This window comes from Serinus canaria, chromosome 27 (assembly GCF_022539315.1).
Source record: "Serinus canaria isolate serCan28SL12 chromosome 27, serCan2020, whole genome shotgun sequence".
NCBI classification, from domain to species: Eukaryota; Metazoa; Chordata; class Aves; order Passeriformes; family Fringillidae; genus Serinus; species Serinus canaria.
The window spans coordinates 4,086,667-4,101,092 of NC_066340.1; the positions used below are offsets into that span (position 1 = coordinate 4,086,667).

A 14,426-nucleotide genomic window follows, 5' to 3' on the forward strand; every position below is an offset into this window, starting at 1 on the left:
TGCTCAAAGCACTGCTGAGCTAGCAGAAGTTGAGATCAGTGGGATTGAGCAGGGAAAGGTGACACTGGTGTGCTGTTTGTAATGAGGTTTCTGGTGCTACAAGATAAAGCACAAGTGTACTTAGAATCACAGAAAAGATTTACCTCTATTCTGCTTAAAATATACAAATATACCTGTGCATGCTGCATCTGCTTATAAACAGCAATAAAATGATTTATTAATAAATGTATTTGGCCCATTTCCAGTGGCAGACATTCCATACTCCATAATGGGTACCTTAAACTGCCTTCTGGAGCAAGAAGCCAGAAGGATTCATTTTTTTGCAACAGGATCTTTGAGTTACTGAAGGACTGAGTCTTCATGTCTGACTTGTCCTCAAGGGGGAACTCTGAGCAGGAAAGAAGGGAACAAACCCATAAAGTTTTTAGACAACAAGATCCTGAACACTTCAGATACAGCTGGAGCTGTCCCTAGTGTTGTCCCTTTGAAGCAGAGTCCAGACCAAAGGTTCCCTGATTTCCTAGGTGCTTTTGTGAGATGCACTTTGGTGCAGAAACCCAGAAACCTCCTCTTTAAAAATGTGTATGCTAATCTTGAGAGAGGTGGAGAACAGAGATTTCCTGCTGGTGCTCTGCAGCCTCTGCTCAGAGGGTCTGTGAGTGCACAAATTGTCCCTGTTCTTCTGGGATTTTTTATGAACTCTTTCTCAGCAAATTCCACTGGGAAATTTATTGTGCTGTGGTGGATTTCTGTGTCTCCTGCTGCCAGAATCTGTGTGTGCAATGGAAGGTTCAGTGTCCAAGCACGCACGTTGGCATTGGAATAAGCTGGGAAACCTCATGACAGTGTCTTGCCTCTGAGAAACATCAAAGTGCATCTTGTTTCCCATGGGCTTGTGAAATCCTTGCTTCCTCACAGCTGACTTCCATTAAATCCCCCATCCCAAACTTCCCTCTCCCCTCAGTGTTCCATCAACGACGGGGCTGAGTTCAAGGCAGTCGCTGATGCCATGAAGGTGATCGGCTTCAAGCAGGAGGAGATTCAAACTGTCTACAAAATCGTGGCAGCCATTCTGCACCTGGTAAGCTCCCTGCCCATGGCTATCCATCCCTGAACCCATCTGTTCAGGGATGGATAGCCATGTTGGCTACAGCCAGGCTGTTCTCAGGAGGGCTTGTACTGCCAGCAGCTCTGATTTTCCTGCTGCAGAAGCCCTTGGAAGCTCTGGTGGCTGGGAAGGTGTCCAGCTCACAGCTCCAGTGGTGACAGAAAGTCCTTGCTGGAACAGGGCACTGCAGTGATGATCACATGTATTCCTGTATGTTCCAGATCCCAAACCAGGCATACCACTAATTACTGGGAGCAGTTGTATGTTCTCAAAAAGGAACTGGGGTTTGGCAGTGAGGGGATAGGGAGCTTCTGTCCCTTTGTGCCCTCACCCTCACCTTCACCACAGTGATCCTGCTTCACTTCATGGTGAAGGTTGAGCACAGGAAACACAGGAGTCCTCTTAATTCTTTGTGTTCTGAGACTGAGGAGATCCTTCCTTCTCATGGATCCTTCTGGGAGCCACAGAACTTCCTCCCCTGCACAGTAGCTGGGAGTCCCTGTAGCTCAGCTCTCATGTTTCCTTAGGAAAGAGGTGGGCAGGAGTAGGTTGGCAAAGAGCAACTTTATTCCAGTTCCTTCTCCTCCTTGGGATGACAGTGCTGGGAAGGAATGGAGGCAGAGCAGAGTGGGGCCATGCAGGCAGGCTGGGAGACACCCTCTGCTGTGAATCACCAAGGAGTGTCACTGCTTAATCCTGGCACAGAAGGTACCCAGGAGCAGAGCTGTGGTGGTGGGGTGCTGCCAGTCCAGTCCCACTGGCACTGACCTCTCAGCTTCCCCACACCATTCCCAGTCCCTCTGTGGCAGTAGCACTGCCAGGGGAATTACAGCCAGTGGTTTCCTGGCAAGCTGCAGTGAAGACAAATGCTACATCCAGCATTTGCATACATGGTGCAATTCCCTATCCCTGGACTCTGAATCTTGGGATGGTGTTTGATTAAATCTTGGGAAGCGTTTGATGTTGTTTGTCCCAAAAGCTGAACTGAACACTGAGCAGGAATGCTTTGCTTTGAGAAAGCTCTTGCTGCTCCCTCTGATGTTGGAAGTTTGAGGGTGTGGATGTGCAGGACCCACCTTCCACCATGGCAGGGGATTTCCAGCCTGGAATAGCAGGTGGAAAACGGATGGAGTTGGGGTGTGCTGATCTCTGTTAGTAAAGGGCAGATGGAGAAATGCTGCTGATTGCAGGGGAACCTGAAGTTCTGTGTGGATGGAGATACTCCCATCATCGAGAACAGCAAGGTGGTGTCGGTCATCGCGGAGCTCCTGTCCACCAAGGCCGAGCTGGTGGAGAAGGCGCTGCTGTTCCGGACGGTGGCCACGGGCAGGGACGTCATCGACAAACAGCACACGGAGCAGGAGGCCACCTATGGCAGGGACGCCTTTGCAAAGGTGAGTGCAGTCCCTTCCTGTGCACAGCTGTGTGACACTCACACTCACATCTCTGCTGCCTTTGCCCGTGGGCTGAGGTGTGCAGCAAAGACTGGCAGTGCCCAAGGGGGGCATTGCTGCCAGAACTGCACATTTTTCAGTGCTCAGTCCCAGGAGGATTCCTGGGTGGGTCGATAAGCACGGGGCTTGCTGTACATCCTGCAGATTTCTCTCTGAGCCTTGGTGCTCCTGAGTTCTGTAGGGGTCTGTGGCACCTCCCCATCCCTACCCTTCCAGCAGAGATCCATTCCCACAACCAGCAGTGGCAGGCATCTGCAAATGTGTCCTACAGGGAGGAATTTGCTGTGAAATGAGATCCTCAACTTCACGTTGCAGTTAAATTCAAAGAGTAGAGATTGGAACGGTAACATCTAGAATTCATGTTGGAAACACAAAGTGGTATTTTTAAATATTTTTTATGAAGAATTGTAGAATGGTTTGGGTTGAAGTGACCTTAAAGACAATCTCATTCCAACCCCCTGCCATGGGCAGGGACACCTTCCACAGGAAAAGTGAGTACTGATGGCAGGAGTGACAATTGTTCCTCCTCTGCTAAGAAATCAAATTATAAGGGAGGAATGGGTGAAGTTATGAAGGTCATTGATAATTAACTTGACTTCTTTTCCTGAGATAATGTTTACCCAGCTTCACAGCACATTTTGAACATGAAGACTTTGAAGACACCTCTGCCTACAGAACATTATCTTTGTGAAAGGTGAACAGGATTATTTTCCTGTCATTGTGCTCAGTTGTTGAGTTTCTGTGACTGACCTCTCTCTTGCTCTTCACTATTGTTAAATAATTCTCAGGAATGGTACTTATTAGGCAGCTGAAAAGCTGACTGGAATCAAATCAGGGAACTGCTGCACCCAGTGACCTCACTGGGATATTAACTTGGTATAAATGAGTTTTGGAATAAAGAAAATAAATACTTCCATAGAATATTTTCTTCAGTCAGTAGCTGCTCACTTTCAGCAGAACATGACCTGGAGCTTTGATGGAGGCCTGGAATGAGCTGTGTGGAATTTCCTGGGAAGAGCTGAGGCAGGTGCAGGCAGGAGCCCTCAGTCTGTGTTTCCTGCAGGCCATTTACGAGCGTCTCTTCTGCTGGATTGTGACACACATCAACGATGTCATCGAGGTGAAGAACTACGACACCACAGTGCATGGCAAGAACACAGTCATTGGGGTCCTGGATATCTATGGCTTTGAGATATTTGACAATAACAGGTGAGTCACCTTCTAAAGCCCAGTGTTGTGCCTTTGCCTTTCCCAGAACGCTCATCATCCTTTCTTCTCATGTTTTTGCAGCTTTGAACAATTCTGCATTAATTACTGCAATGAAAAGCTGCAGCAGCTCTTCATTCAGCTGGTTCTAAAGCAGGAGCAGGAGGAGTACCAGCGAGAGGGAATTCCCTGGAAGCATGTGAGTGCTTTGGCACGGGAGGGAGAGGTCGGTATGAGGTCAGTGTACCAGCACAAGTGCTGGACCTGAAGCTGTTCCACATGCAGGCTCCAGTTGATGGGACATCTGTGTCCCTGCCAGCTGTCCTGCCAGGCTGGGATCAGGCTGGGGCAGGAGCTCCCCAGTCACCTCACCACGTGTCTCCTTGGGAAAATATGGGACACCAGGTCTCAGATGAAACCTAATGTGGTACCTCTGTGATGCCACACATGTAACTGTGGGTTTCTGTGCTGAGTGCTTATAGATTTTTCTAGTTGTTGATGGTAATATGTAAAAATCTTGACTTTTTCTGTTCATACTCGCTTCAGAATGCCAAGGACAGGATGTGCAGTGTCACTGTGGTGACTGCACACAGCTGAATTGTAAAAGACATTTTAAAGAGCATTTTGCAGCAGAGATCTTGAGATGTATCTGCGGGATTTGAAAAATCACTTTCTGTGCTGTTCAGTGTAGGAGAGCAACCTGCTTTATCTGGAATCTGAGATCTGCACATTCAGAGCTGATTGCTCCTTGCTGTCACACTGGCTGCTATGGCCAGCACTGGTACCCTCCCATTTCTGCAGCCAAGGTCACCAACACCCCTGTCCTTTGTTTCCTGCAGATTGATTACTTCAACAACCAGGTTATCGTGGACCTGGTGGAGCAGCAGCACAAAGGGATCATTGCCATTCTGGACGATGCCTGCATGAACGTGGGGAAAGTCACGGATGAGATGTTCCTCGAGGCCCTCAACAACAAACTGGGGAAGCACGCACACTTCTCCAGCAGGAAGGTAACCCACAGACCCTGTTGTTCCTCTGCTGTCCCTTCCCCATGTTCTGATGTGGAGTGGAAATGAGGAAAAGGGGCTTACGGGGGGTGCTGGGTTGGAATCACTGCGACTGAGTGTGAGATGAGGAGCCCGGAGCAGCTCCAGCCGCAGAGGAACCCGGCAGAGGGAGCTCCAGCACATGCAGTGGCTCATCCCTTTTATTCCGGGATAAAAGGAGCCTGAGCTCGTGCCTTGACATACCATGATGTCATCTGGAACCAATCGATACGCCGGCTCGGCCCACGTGTTGTTCTTCCCAGGCTGCTCTAATACATAGTGACAGTGAAATTATTCACACTCCTGCATTATTACAGCGCTGTGATTTGGGCTTTTTTCATCCTCATTGGCTGCAGAACGTGCTTGTCTCCCACTGCACCTCAGAGCACCCAGGCCCCTCGCCTGCCTTTGTCTGGGCTACAATGGGCGAATTAAAAGGCTTCATTTATTCCTCACTTGGCAGCAGATTGCAAAATAGTCACCAGCCTGATTAATTTGAGAATCTTTCACACAGAGTAATCAAATAAGGGCCTTTAGTTTGATGTGTCTCTACTCAGAAACATTGTGTAAACTGTATGGCTCAGAGTGCTGGTCCCCCCTGCTCCCTCCCACCCCAGCACAATATTTTATGTAGGTCAGAAGTACCAAATTAGCCTGGTTGTGTAAGATATGTGCTAAAGGCTGCCTCTGGGAGGCCTGGGATAAACAATGGATCTGGCTGGGGCTGTCTGAGGAGAGGCCAGGATGAAAGTAAACCAAACCCACTTTTTCCTCCCAGATAATAATTTTCCTTAAATGCCCTTTTGCTGCAGCACACCTGATGCACACCTGCCAGGTGCACCTGAGCTCAGGGAGGGAGACAGGGAGCTTGATCCCAGTTCTGACCCCCATGTTACGTGCCCGAGCAGTGACATGGAACATTCTGAGAAAACCCACCTGAAAACAAGTGTGAGGCCTGGCCTGGGCTCCTGGTTGAATACAAACTGCTTCCTTCAGTGGTAGTCCTTGTGGGATGAAGTCTGGGATCCTCTGCAATAGGGTGCTGGGGAGTGGTCCAGTTTCTGGAGCTGTCTGGTCAGTGGATGTCAGAGAGGAGTTTGATTTCTGTTCTGTCCTTGCCTCCACATCTGCCCAGGGGAAGGGGCTCTGCCACAGAGGGAGCAGGTGGTCCTTTAGTGCAGTGGCAGAAGGGGATGGAATTTCAGGAGGTGCTATGGGAGGCTATAAAATGAACATTTAAAAATAAAATCTGCTCAAGTCCTTGCCTTTGGGAGTCCCCTCCCAGCAAGGAGACATTAAAGGGCAGCATTGCCAGCTGCAGCGTTCCTCAGCAGGAGGTGGCGTTGTCAGAAACTGCTTGCACAGGCTGAGAGGGAGGCAAGGCATCCTGCTATAAATAATGTTTATGGAGGGGCTGATGGATCTGCCTGGCTTGCTAATTTTTAGTTAAATCAATAGAGCCTTGAAAACATTGACCCATAAACCTCTCGGCATAATTATTATCTTTTCTCCCCATCACATCTCTGCAGACATCCCAGCACCTCAGAGCTCTTCTTCAGTCCCACCCAGAACTGCTGTGGGAAGCCTGTGCCTTCTGAGCCAGGCTTTTCTAACTTGGATTAAGACAAAGTGCTTAATTCCATCTCTCCTGCCTTTGCAGACTGCAGTGGTTCCATGCAGATCCTGTAAAGTTCCACACAGATGGGAGCTGTTCCCTGAGAGTTAAAGTGCATGTGTTGGGAACAGCTCCCATCCCTCAGCCCAGTTCATGCTCCACTGCTCCCTGCAGAGCATGCTGCACACAGGCTCCATGTGGAGAAGCTCTGGGGGGCTGTGGTGCCCTAAATAGTCGTGTCCTACTTTGTGTACCCGGCTGCTCCGCGCTGCCGGCGCCCTTGTCCTGGGGAAGGCCAAGCGAGCCAGGACAATGCTGCTTAACACTTCCACCAGCAGAATTTGGGGCACAATTTTGTGTTCCTGGAGCATGGGGTGTCCTCCTCGGGTTTGTCTAATGCTGGATGTGCAGATGTGCCAGCTGTTCTAGTGGCCCTTCCCAATATCACCATTTGTATCCTCAACCTCTCCAAGTTCCATTTATTTTGTTGATATTATACTTTGGAAGGATCAAGTGCAGTGACAGTCCATGAATGCCTCAGTCTTCAAATTGTGGAAAGCATCAATCTCAACAAACTGATTGTGAAGGGAAGAGTATCAGAAGGTCCATTCCAGTCCACCTGGTGTTGTGTCTCCTGAGACACTGGACAGTGGTGGATGCCCAAGTGAGAGCCCAACACAGGGCAAATGTGTACTGACAACCTGACATGCTCCCCTTCTTCAGGAGCAGCCCAGGAACCTCCTGCTCTTCTTAACAGGGTTTTTGTGTGGTCTTCTTGGTTTTTAGATCAACAAAGAATTCCACAGCTCAGATACCTTTCCTCTCTGTTTCCCTTCCTCCTCCCTTTTCCATTTTAGATCAACCTCTCACCTCCTAGATTTAAATGGCAAAACACAGTTCTCTTCCTCTTCCACAACATCATCTCCATATGTTTTGCCATCATCTCTGGCATTTCTTTCCTAACCTGGGGAAGCTGAGTTTGTTGGCCCATCCTCCCAAGGCAGTCAGTCAGCAGCAGGGGATGGGTTTTGCCCTTTAAGCCTCTCCCAGTTCTCAGTGTCCTTTTTGAGATGAACGAGGACATTTAAGATCCCTGTTGAGTCAGGAAGGGATGGTTTGGGGCCCATCGGTTCCTGTGAACTTTGCCCTTTCTCAGTGGGAATCCCTGCCCTGCTGGGGAGTTCATTTGCTCTGCTGTGCCCTCATTTAGCTCTTCCCAGCCAGCCCTCAGTGACTGAGTGCCCCCACCCAGCCCTATGACCTTCCCCTTGCCCTCAGATTATGGCTCATTTCAGATGCTGTGAAAGCACAGATTCAGGCCAGGCTCCCACAGGATTCCCATCTTTCCAACACCTTTCTCCTGTCTTTACTCACATGGATGCTGTGAGCTGGCAGTGAGGAGTCTGCTGGAAGGGCTCACAGAAACCCAGGCAGGTGATCCACTGTATCAATGGATTTGCTGGCTTTTTTTCACTAATTTCAACTGCTTTGTCCATGAAACACAAAGCTGGGACAGAATCACTCCTTTGGAAAAAGCCAAACCAGCAAACAACAAAATCCCTGACTGCTGTTATGGCTCCTTCCAGCCTCTCTAGAGCTGGATGAGCTTTAGAGGAGCTTGTACTGCCAGCTGTGCCCTGTCTGGTAGCACAGGCACATTTCTGCTGCCATTTGGTATTTACCTCTTGGTTTGAGCTGTGTGTTTGGGTAGCTGGAAAAGGCACTCCCCAGCCCCCTGCTGAGAGCAAAGCTGCAGCAAGAAAAATGGCTTTGTTTCCCTGGTATTGCCTCAGTTCTTCATTTTCCCTGTGTTCTGCTGCACCTTGGTCATCCATCAGCTCTGCAGCTCCTGGTGCTCTCTGCTCCTGCCATGCTGGACTTCCAACACCTCTGGGACCTCCTGGGGACCTTGGTACTCACACTCCATGACCTCCTCCTTCTGATTAATTTTGTGCAAAATATATTCTGGTTTGTTCACCTGTTCTTACAGTTTGAGCCAATGTATTTTGTGTTCTTGGACGCAGGTGAATTTTTGGAGTGTATCTCCCTGCTCCTAATCATCCTTACTGCCCTTTATTTCAACCGTGATAATTTCCTCTTTAATTTCTCCAAGACTTTTTGTGGATAGCAGATATCTGCTCATAGCCCTTGGTGTTGTTAAATTCTGCCTGCAAAGACTTAATTTATCTCCTGCTCCTTTTGCCTGTAACAAAATCCTCATTCTTATCTCATACTCCCTTTTTAATCAAGCCAACCCTGATGGATTTTTTTGGCTCCTGCTATTACTGAAGGGATGAGTGTGTTACAAGCACTGCTGCTGAACAGCTGCCACGTGGGCACTGGGCATCTCCTGTTGTACAGAAGGAATGGGATGGGATGGGAATGGGATGGGAATTTGAGCCTGGAGCAGTGGGTCTGCAGGGGGTTCCCTGTCTGAGGGGTGTCAGATGACCAGGAGGGATCTGGGACTGAACAAGCCTTGCTGCTGTCACAGCAGTTGGCCCGTTTCTCTGCAGAGGAGTTACACTGCAATTGCAAAAGACTTTAAATAAAGAAAGACTTTAAAAAGTAATAAATTAACTCGTGGGTGCAATGTTTCTCTATAGGCACGGGTGTTCTTTTTGCATAATGGTGTTTCTGAGATAGTATCAATTTCTTCATAAAATTATAGGCTCTTGCAGCTCCATTTGTACAAGCACATGTTCTTACAGTGCATCCATGAAAACATTTTCCAGCAGTGGCTTTGCATCTGCACATGCCCATAGAAAGTGGAATTCCTGTAGTTCCCAGTGCTATTTTGAAGGCAGGTTGCTCTTCCATGGAGCTTGTAAATCCAGGGCTGATGTTTTAATATCAGTCCATGGGTGGTATTTTAATGGAAGTGAATTTGTTTCAGCTTTGTGCCACAGACAAAACGCTGGAGTTCGACAGAGACTTCCGGATCAAGCACTACGCCGGGGATGTGATGTGAGTTTCCTTCTGAAATAAAGCTGCACATTTTATTTTTGTCTTCCCAGCAGCTCTGAAGTGGTACAATATTCTGATTTACTGCTGCTTCTGGTGCAAGCCAGAATAGCTGTCACACGCAATTACAGAGTGCAGCACTTGCTTATCAATTAAATCTTCTGCTGGTGCCTTGCTCTACAGAGTGAGAATTTGTACTTGGAGTGAAACAAAAGGAGAGTGAGGGGTGGGAGTGAGGGGAGAGCAGTGCTCCAGGGGAAGAAAAAGGGAAAAAAGGCAGCAGTGTTTATGCAAGAAAGCTACTCTGAGCTAATAAAGTCTGGTTTAGACATCTGTTTGGTGTGATTATATAACTCTGACTTTAAATTCTCCAATCAGTTGAAGCAGGCTGGAAGCCCAAGGGAGAGATAATCTGCAGGAGGGATCAGGGCAGAGAGTTGGGAAGTGTTTGCCAGGAGCCTGCAGGAACAAGTGCAGGAGGTGACAGCACTGGGAATGGAGAGTGAGTGGAAGTGAAGGATGCACATGGTAGAAACCATTTGCTGGGAAAGCTGTTGTGTGGAATATCATTAGAGTAATTTAATGGTTTAGGATTTGTGTAACTTCCCATGTCAGAAGAAAGGGAGTTACTGAAGGAAGAATTTATGATTTCTTTTACCTTGGGATTAATTTTACCTTTAATTTCCAAGGACAACCAGTGTGATCAGACTAGAGCCCATACAGCACAAGCAGGTTATCTTCTGGAGTCTTTGCTGTGCAGTTCCTGACAGACATCCCTGATTTTATGGGGTTTTGGAGGAGAAAATACAAGGTGCTGAACCTTCTTAATGGCTGAACCTTCTGAACTGCCAGTGGCTGACAAATGGTGTACAATAAAACTGAAATGTGGAAGGAATCACAGATAGTTCAGGCCCAGATCTCACATGGAGCCCTAAGACTTGATGTGGGCAGGCCCTGGCACAAGGTGCCTACAGCAGCTGTGGCTGCCCCTGGATCCCTGGCAGTGCCCAAGGCCAGGTTGGACATTGGGGATTGGAGCCACCTGGGACAGTGGGAGGTGTTTGTGCCATGGCAGGGGTGTCGCTGGGTGCCATTTAAAAGGTCCTATTCCATGACTCAGTGATTTGAGGATGGCTCCATACAGGGATTTGCAGGCTGTGGGTTGATCCCAGAGTCAGTAGGTTGGGTGCAGCTTCCCAGGGTGGGATCTGGAGCTCAGGAAACATTTGCATGGGAGTCACTGAATGAAGAGACTTTGGAGCTTTTCTGTGAGAAGAGAGCACTGCCTGCCTTGAGACCTGGAGAAGGGACGAAACCCTGGAACAGTGACCTCCTCCAGTGGTGTTCCTGTGGGAATAGAGGAAGGAGGGAATCTAAAGTGTGTGTGTTTCTGTGTGTGCTGATTTCCAGGGCAGCTCCCTGGAAATCAGTCACTACTCAGAGGCTGCTCTGGAACTCAGACTCTCCACTGAGAGAGGGGCAGACTGCACAGATTGAAAACAAACCTGAATTTCTCTAGGATTTAACACAAACAGACACACTCAGTTTGGAGACAGAATCCCGAGTGTAACTCCTGAATTAGGCCATCTAACCCCTGCCCAGGTGCTGGGAGGTGTCTCAGCCAGCACTGCACAGCTCCAGGAGCTCTCTGGAGCCAGGTGTGCTGTTCCTGTTCCAGGAGCTCTCTGGAGCCAGGTGTGCTGTTCCTGTTCCAGGAGTTCTCTGGAGCCAGGTGTGCTGTTCCTGTTCCAGGAGCTCTCTGGAGCCAGGTGTGCTGTTCCTGTTCCAGGAGTTCTCTGGAGCCAGGTGTGCTGTTCCTGCTCCAGGAGCTCTCTGGAGCCAGGTGTGCTGTTCCTGTTCCAGGAGCACTCTGGAGCCAGGTGTGCTGTTCCTGTTCCAGGAGCTCTCTGGAGCCAGGTGTGCTGTTCCTGTTCCAGGAGCTCTCTAGAGCCAGGTGTGCTGTTCCTGCTCCAGGAGTCTCTGGAGCCAGGTGTGCTGTTCCTGTTCCAGGAGCTCTCTGGAGCCAGGTGTGCTGTTCCTGTTCCAGGAGCTCTCTGGAGCCAGGTGTGCTGTTCCTGTTCCAGGAGCTCTCTAGAGCCAGGTGTGCTGTTCCTGTTCCAGGAGCTCTCTAGAGCCAGGTGTGCTGTTCCTGTTCCAGGAGCTCTCTAGAGCCAGGTGTGCTGTTCCTGCTCCAGGAGCTCTCTGGAGCCAGGTGTGCTGTTCCTGCTCCTGGAGCTCTCTAGAGCCAGGTGTGCTGTTCCTGTTCCAGGAGTTCTCTGGAGCCAGGTGTGCTGTTCCTGCTCCTGGAGCTCTCTGGAGCCAGGTGTGCTGTTCCTGCTCCAGGAGCTCTCTGGAGCCAGGTGTGCTGTTCCTGTTCCAGGAGCTCTCTGGAGCCAGGTGTGCTGTTCCTGTTCCAGGAGCTCTCTAGAGCCAGGTGTGCTGTTCCTGTTCCAGGAGCTCTCTAGAGCCAGGTGTGCTGTTCCTGTTCCAGGAGCTCTCTGGAGCCAGGTGTGCTGTTCCTGCTCCAGGAGCTCTCTGGAGCCAGGTGTGCTGTTCCTGCTCCTGGAGCTCTCTGGAGCCAGGTGTGCTGTTCCTGTTCCAGGAGCTCTCTGGAGCCAGGTGTGTTGTTCCTGTTCCAGGAGCTCTCTGGAGCCAGGTGTGTTGTTCCTGTTCCAGGAGCTCTCTGGAGCCAGGTGTGCTGTTCCTGCTCCAGGAGCTCTCTGGAGCCAGGTGTGCTGTTCCTGTTCCAGGAGCTCTCTGGAGCCAGGTGTGCTGTTCCTGTGCTGGAGGTGGGAGCTGGGCCCAAGGAGCCAAGTCTCACACTCTGCTCCTGCAGCCATTAGTGATAGGCTGGGAGCAGGGCTGGATTAGCATCTGTTGTGTTTGTAGGAGTGCAGGGATGCTGATTCCTCAGCCACTAGCAGCTCACAGAAGGACTTTGCTACTTTGCAATTAACTCTGGTTATCCTTTATTTTTTAGTTACTCTGTCACTGGATTCATTGATAAAAACAAGGACACTTTATTTCAAGACTTCAAACGCCTCATGTACAACAGGTAAGAATATTTATGAGGTGAATTTTAATCTGATTTTTCAGAATCCTTCTTTGTGGAGTGATGCTATCAGAGACTCAGGTTTTCAGTGATTCTGTCTTCAGTGTGTGTGAATAAACAGATTGCTTTGGGATTTGATCTTTGTACATCTCCCATGACCCAGAGGCTGTTAGTTGGATTTTTCAGGTTAAAGTCCCTATTCTGTACATGTTTCTGTTCTGATGCAGCCTTTAATTGAACAGAATTAAAAGTGATTTTTTTTGAAACCAACTGATTGTGCAATCAAGACAGTGCAGAGCTTGCTTATGCTGCCTGATTTGTCATTAACCCATTGCAGATTTACCATCACTGCTCTGTCTGCAATCAGTGCTGAAGATACTGGGGGGCTTTGGTCAACAACAGAAATCCTCAGCCCCACCTAAAACACCCTGTTTAGAAAGAAAATGGGGAGACAGATGTGAATCCTTTCATGTCTGCAGTGATGTGAGAAGTGCAAACTATGAGGTCACGTGTTGGGCAAGCAAAAGTTCCTTGAGAAGCAGATTTGAAATCCTGTCAGAATGTGAGTGGATGTCCCCATGGAGCCATTTTTCTTCACCTGACACTAAACATGTCCTAATTTTGTAATCTGCACCTTTCAGGGGCTCTGCTCAGAGGACAGTGGGCACAAACACCCTGCAGTGGTGGGCTCTGTTTACCTGTACAGATGTTAAATTGGTCTGCAGCCCTTTGGGCTGGCTGGCTGTGCTCCACTGAGCAGTCCCACTGTTCCTGTTTTCAACACTTCCCATTGACCAGAAACCTTGCAAAATATTTGCTGTGTGGTTTTATCAAATTTAGCCTGTTTTCTCAGAAGTCTCTGGAAAATCCTGTTCCCAAACACCACTTCCAGCACTTTAAAGCCTGGGACAGATTGGCCATTAGATTGCTGTAAATGTGCTCAGTTTCTGTTTGTTCCTGAACTCTTGCCATCCATCAGGGCCAGTTTACCTCACCCTGAACTCTTCAGAAATGCAGGCTAAAGTGTATAAATTACTTTATATATCAAGAGAGGTGCAGAAATGCAGCTTGAACACAGGTGACAGGTTCTAAGGAAGGGTGGTGTGGGTCTCCCTCTCTTTTGTGTTGATTAAATTATTTCTGTTGTGCCAGTGAAGCAGCCCCTGCCTTTGATGGGATTTTCTCTGTCCTATTCCTGCACATCGTGATCTGAAGGGAGAATGTGCTGGCTGTTTTTTCAGAATATTCAGTTGGAAGCTTGAACTTGCTCTTAAGAGCATGAAATGCAGTGCCCAGGGGTCTCACCCTGGCTTGGGTGATGCCCTGTGAGCTGGAGGCAGCAGTGGGTCTGAGTAGAGACCAACTGTTGGATTGTCAGTGCAGTGGAAGTGCTGGGAGACTGCAATTAAAGAGATTCTCTTGTAGCTCCAACCCTGTGTTGAAGATGATGTGGCCTGAGGGGAAACTGAGCATCACTGAGGTCACCAAGAGACCTCTGACAGCAGCTACTCTGTTCAAGAACTCCATGATTGCCCTGGTGGACAACCTGACTCTGAAGGTAAAGATTCCTGTTTCAAAATTGACTCTGACTCCTGATGAGAAGAGTGTGGCTTCTCCCTGGAGAGATTCCCACCTTCCCATTGCTGCCATCCATCAGGAGCTAAGCTGATCAAAGGCAGAGTAGCCTTGTCTGTGCCAAACAGGCTTTGGCTGGGCAGGGTCACCTCCATCCCCCATGAAGAAGGTGGATTTTTGGCTCCTCCATGAGCTGTGTATCTTTCACTTGTAGGAAAGCCAGTCTGTCTTAGGGTTGTGGTTGTGGTTCCAAGTCAAATTCCCTGGGAGGTTCCTGTGTCTCAGTGTAGTCCTTTTCCTTCCTTTACCTGTCCTAAACTTTCATGGTGGTTGTTGTTGTTGTTGTTGTTGTTGTTGTGATGTCATGTTTAGCAAAGCTCTTTGGGCAGAGGGCCCAGAGGATGCT

At 49.0% G+C, this 14,426-nt stretch overlaps 1 protein-coding gene across 1 annotated transcript in view; it reads left to right on the forward strand.

Annotated features, from left to right (window-relative positions):
- The window catches only part of MYO1D (myosin ID), a 158,070-nt gene that overhangs the window by 40,636 nt on the left and 103,008 nt on the right, over window positions 1–14,426 (forward strand). The window contains exons 7-14 of the mRNA XM_030232301.2: window positions 965–1,081; window positions 2,299–2,502; window positions 3,626–3,771; window positions 3,853–3,967; window positions 4,608–4,778; window positions 9,326–9,396; window positions 12,374–12,448; window positions 13,871–14,003. Coding sequence (XP_030088161.1) covers window positions 965–1,081; window positions 2,299–2,502; window positions 3,626–3,771; window positions 3,853–3,967; window positions 4,608–4,778; window positions 9,326–9,396; window positions 12,374–12,448; window positions 13,871–14,003 — 1,032 coding nt within the window. The remainder of the gene's footprint in view (window positions 1–964; window positions 1,082–2,298; window positions 2,503–3,625; window positions 3,772–3,852; window positions 3,968–4,607; window positions 4,779–9,325; window positions 9,397–12,373; window positions 12,449–13,870; window positions 14,004–14,426) is intronic.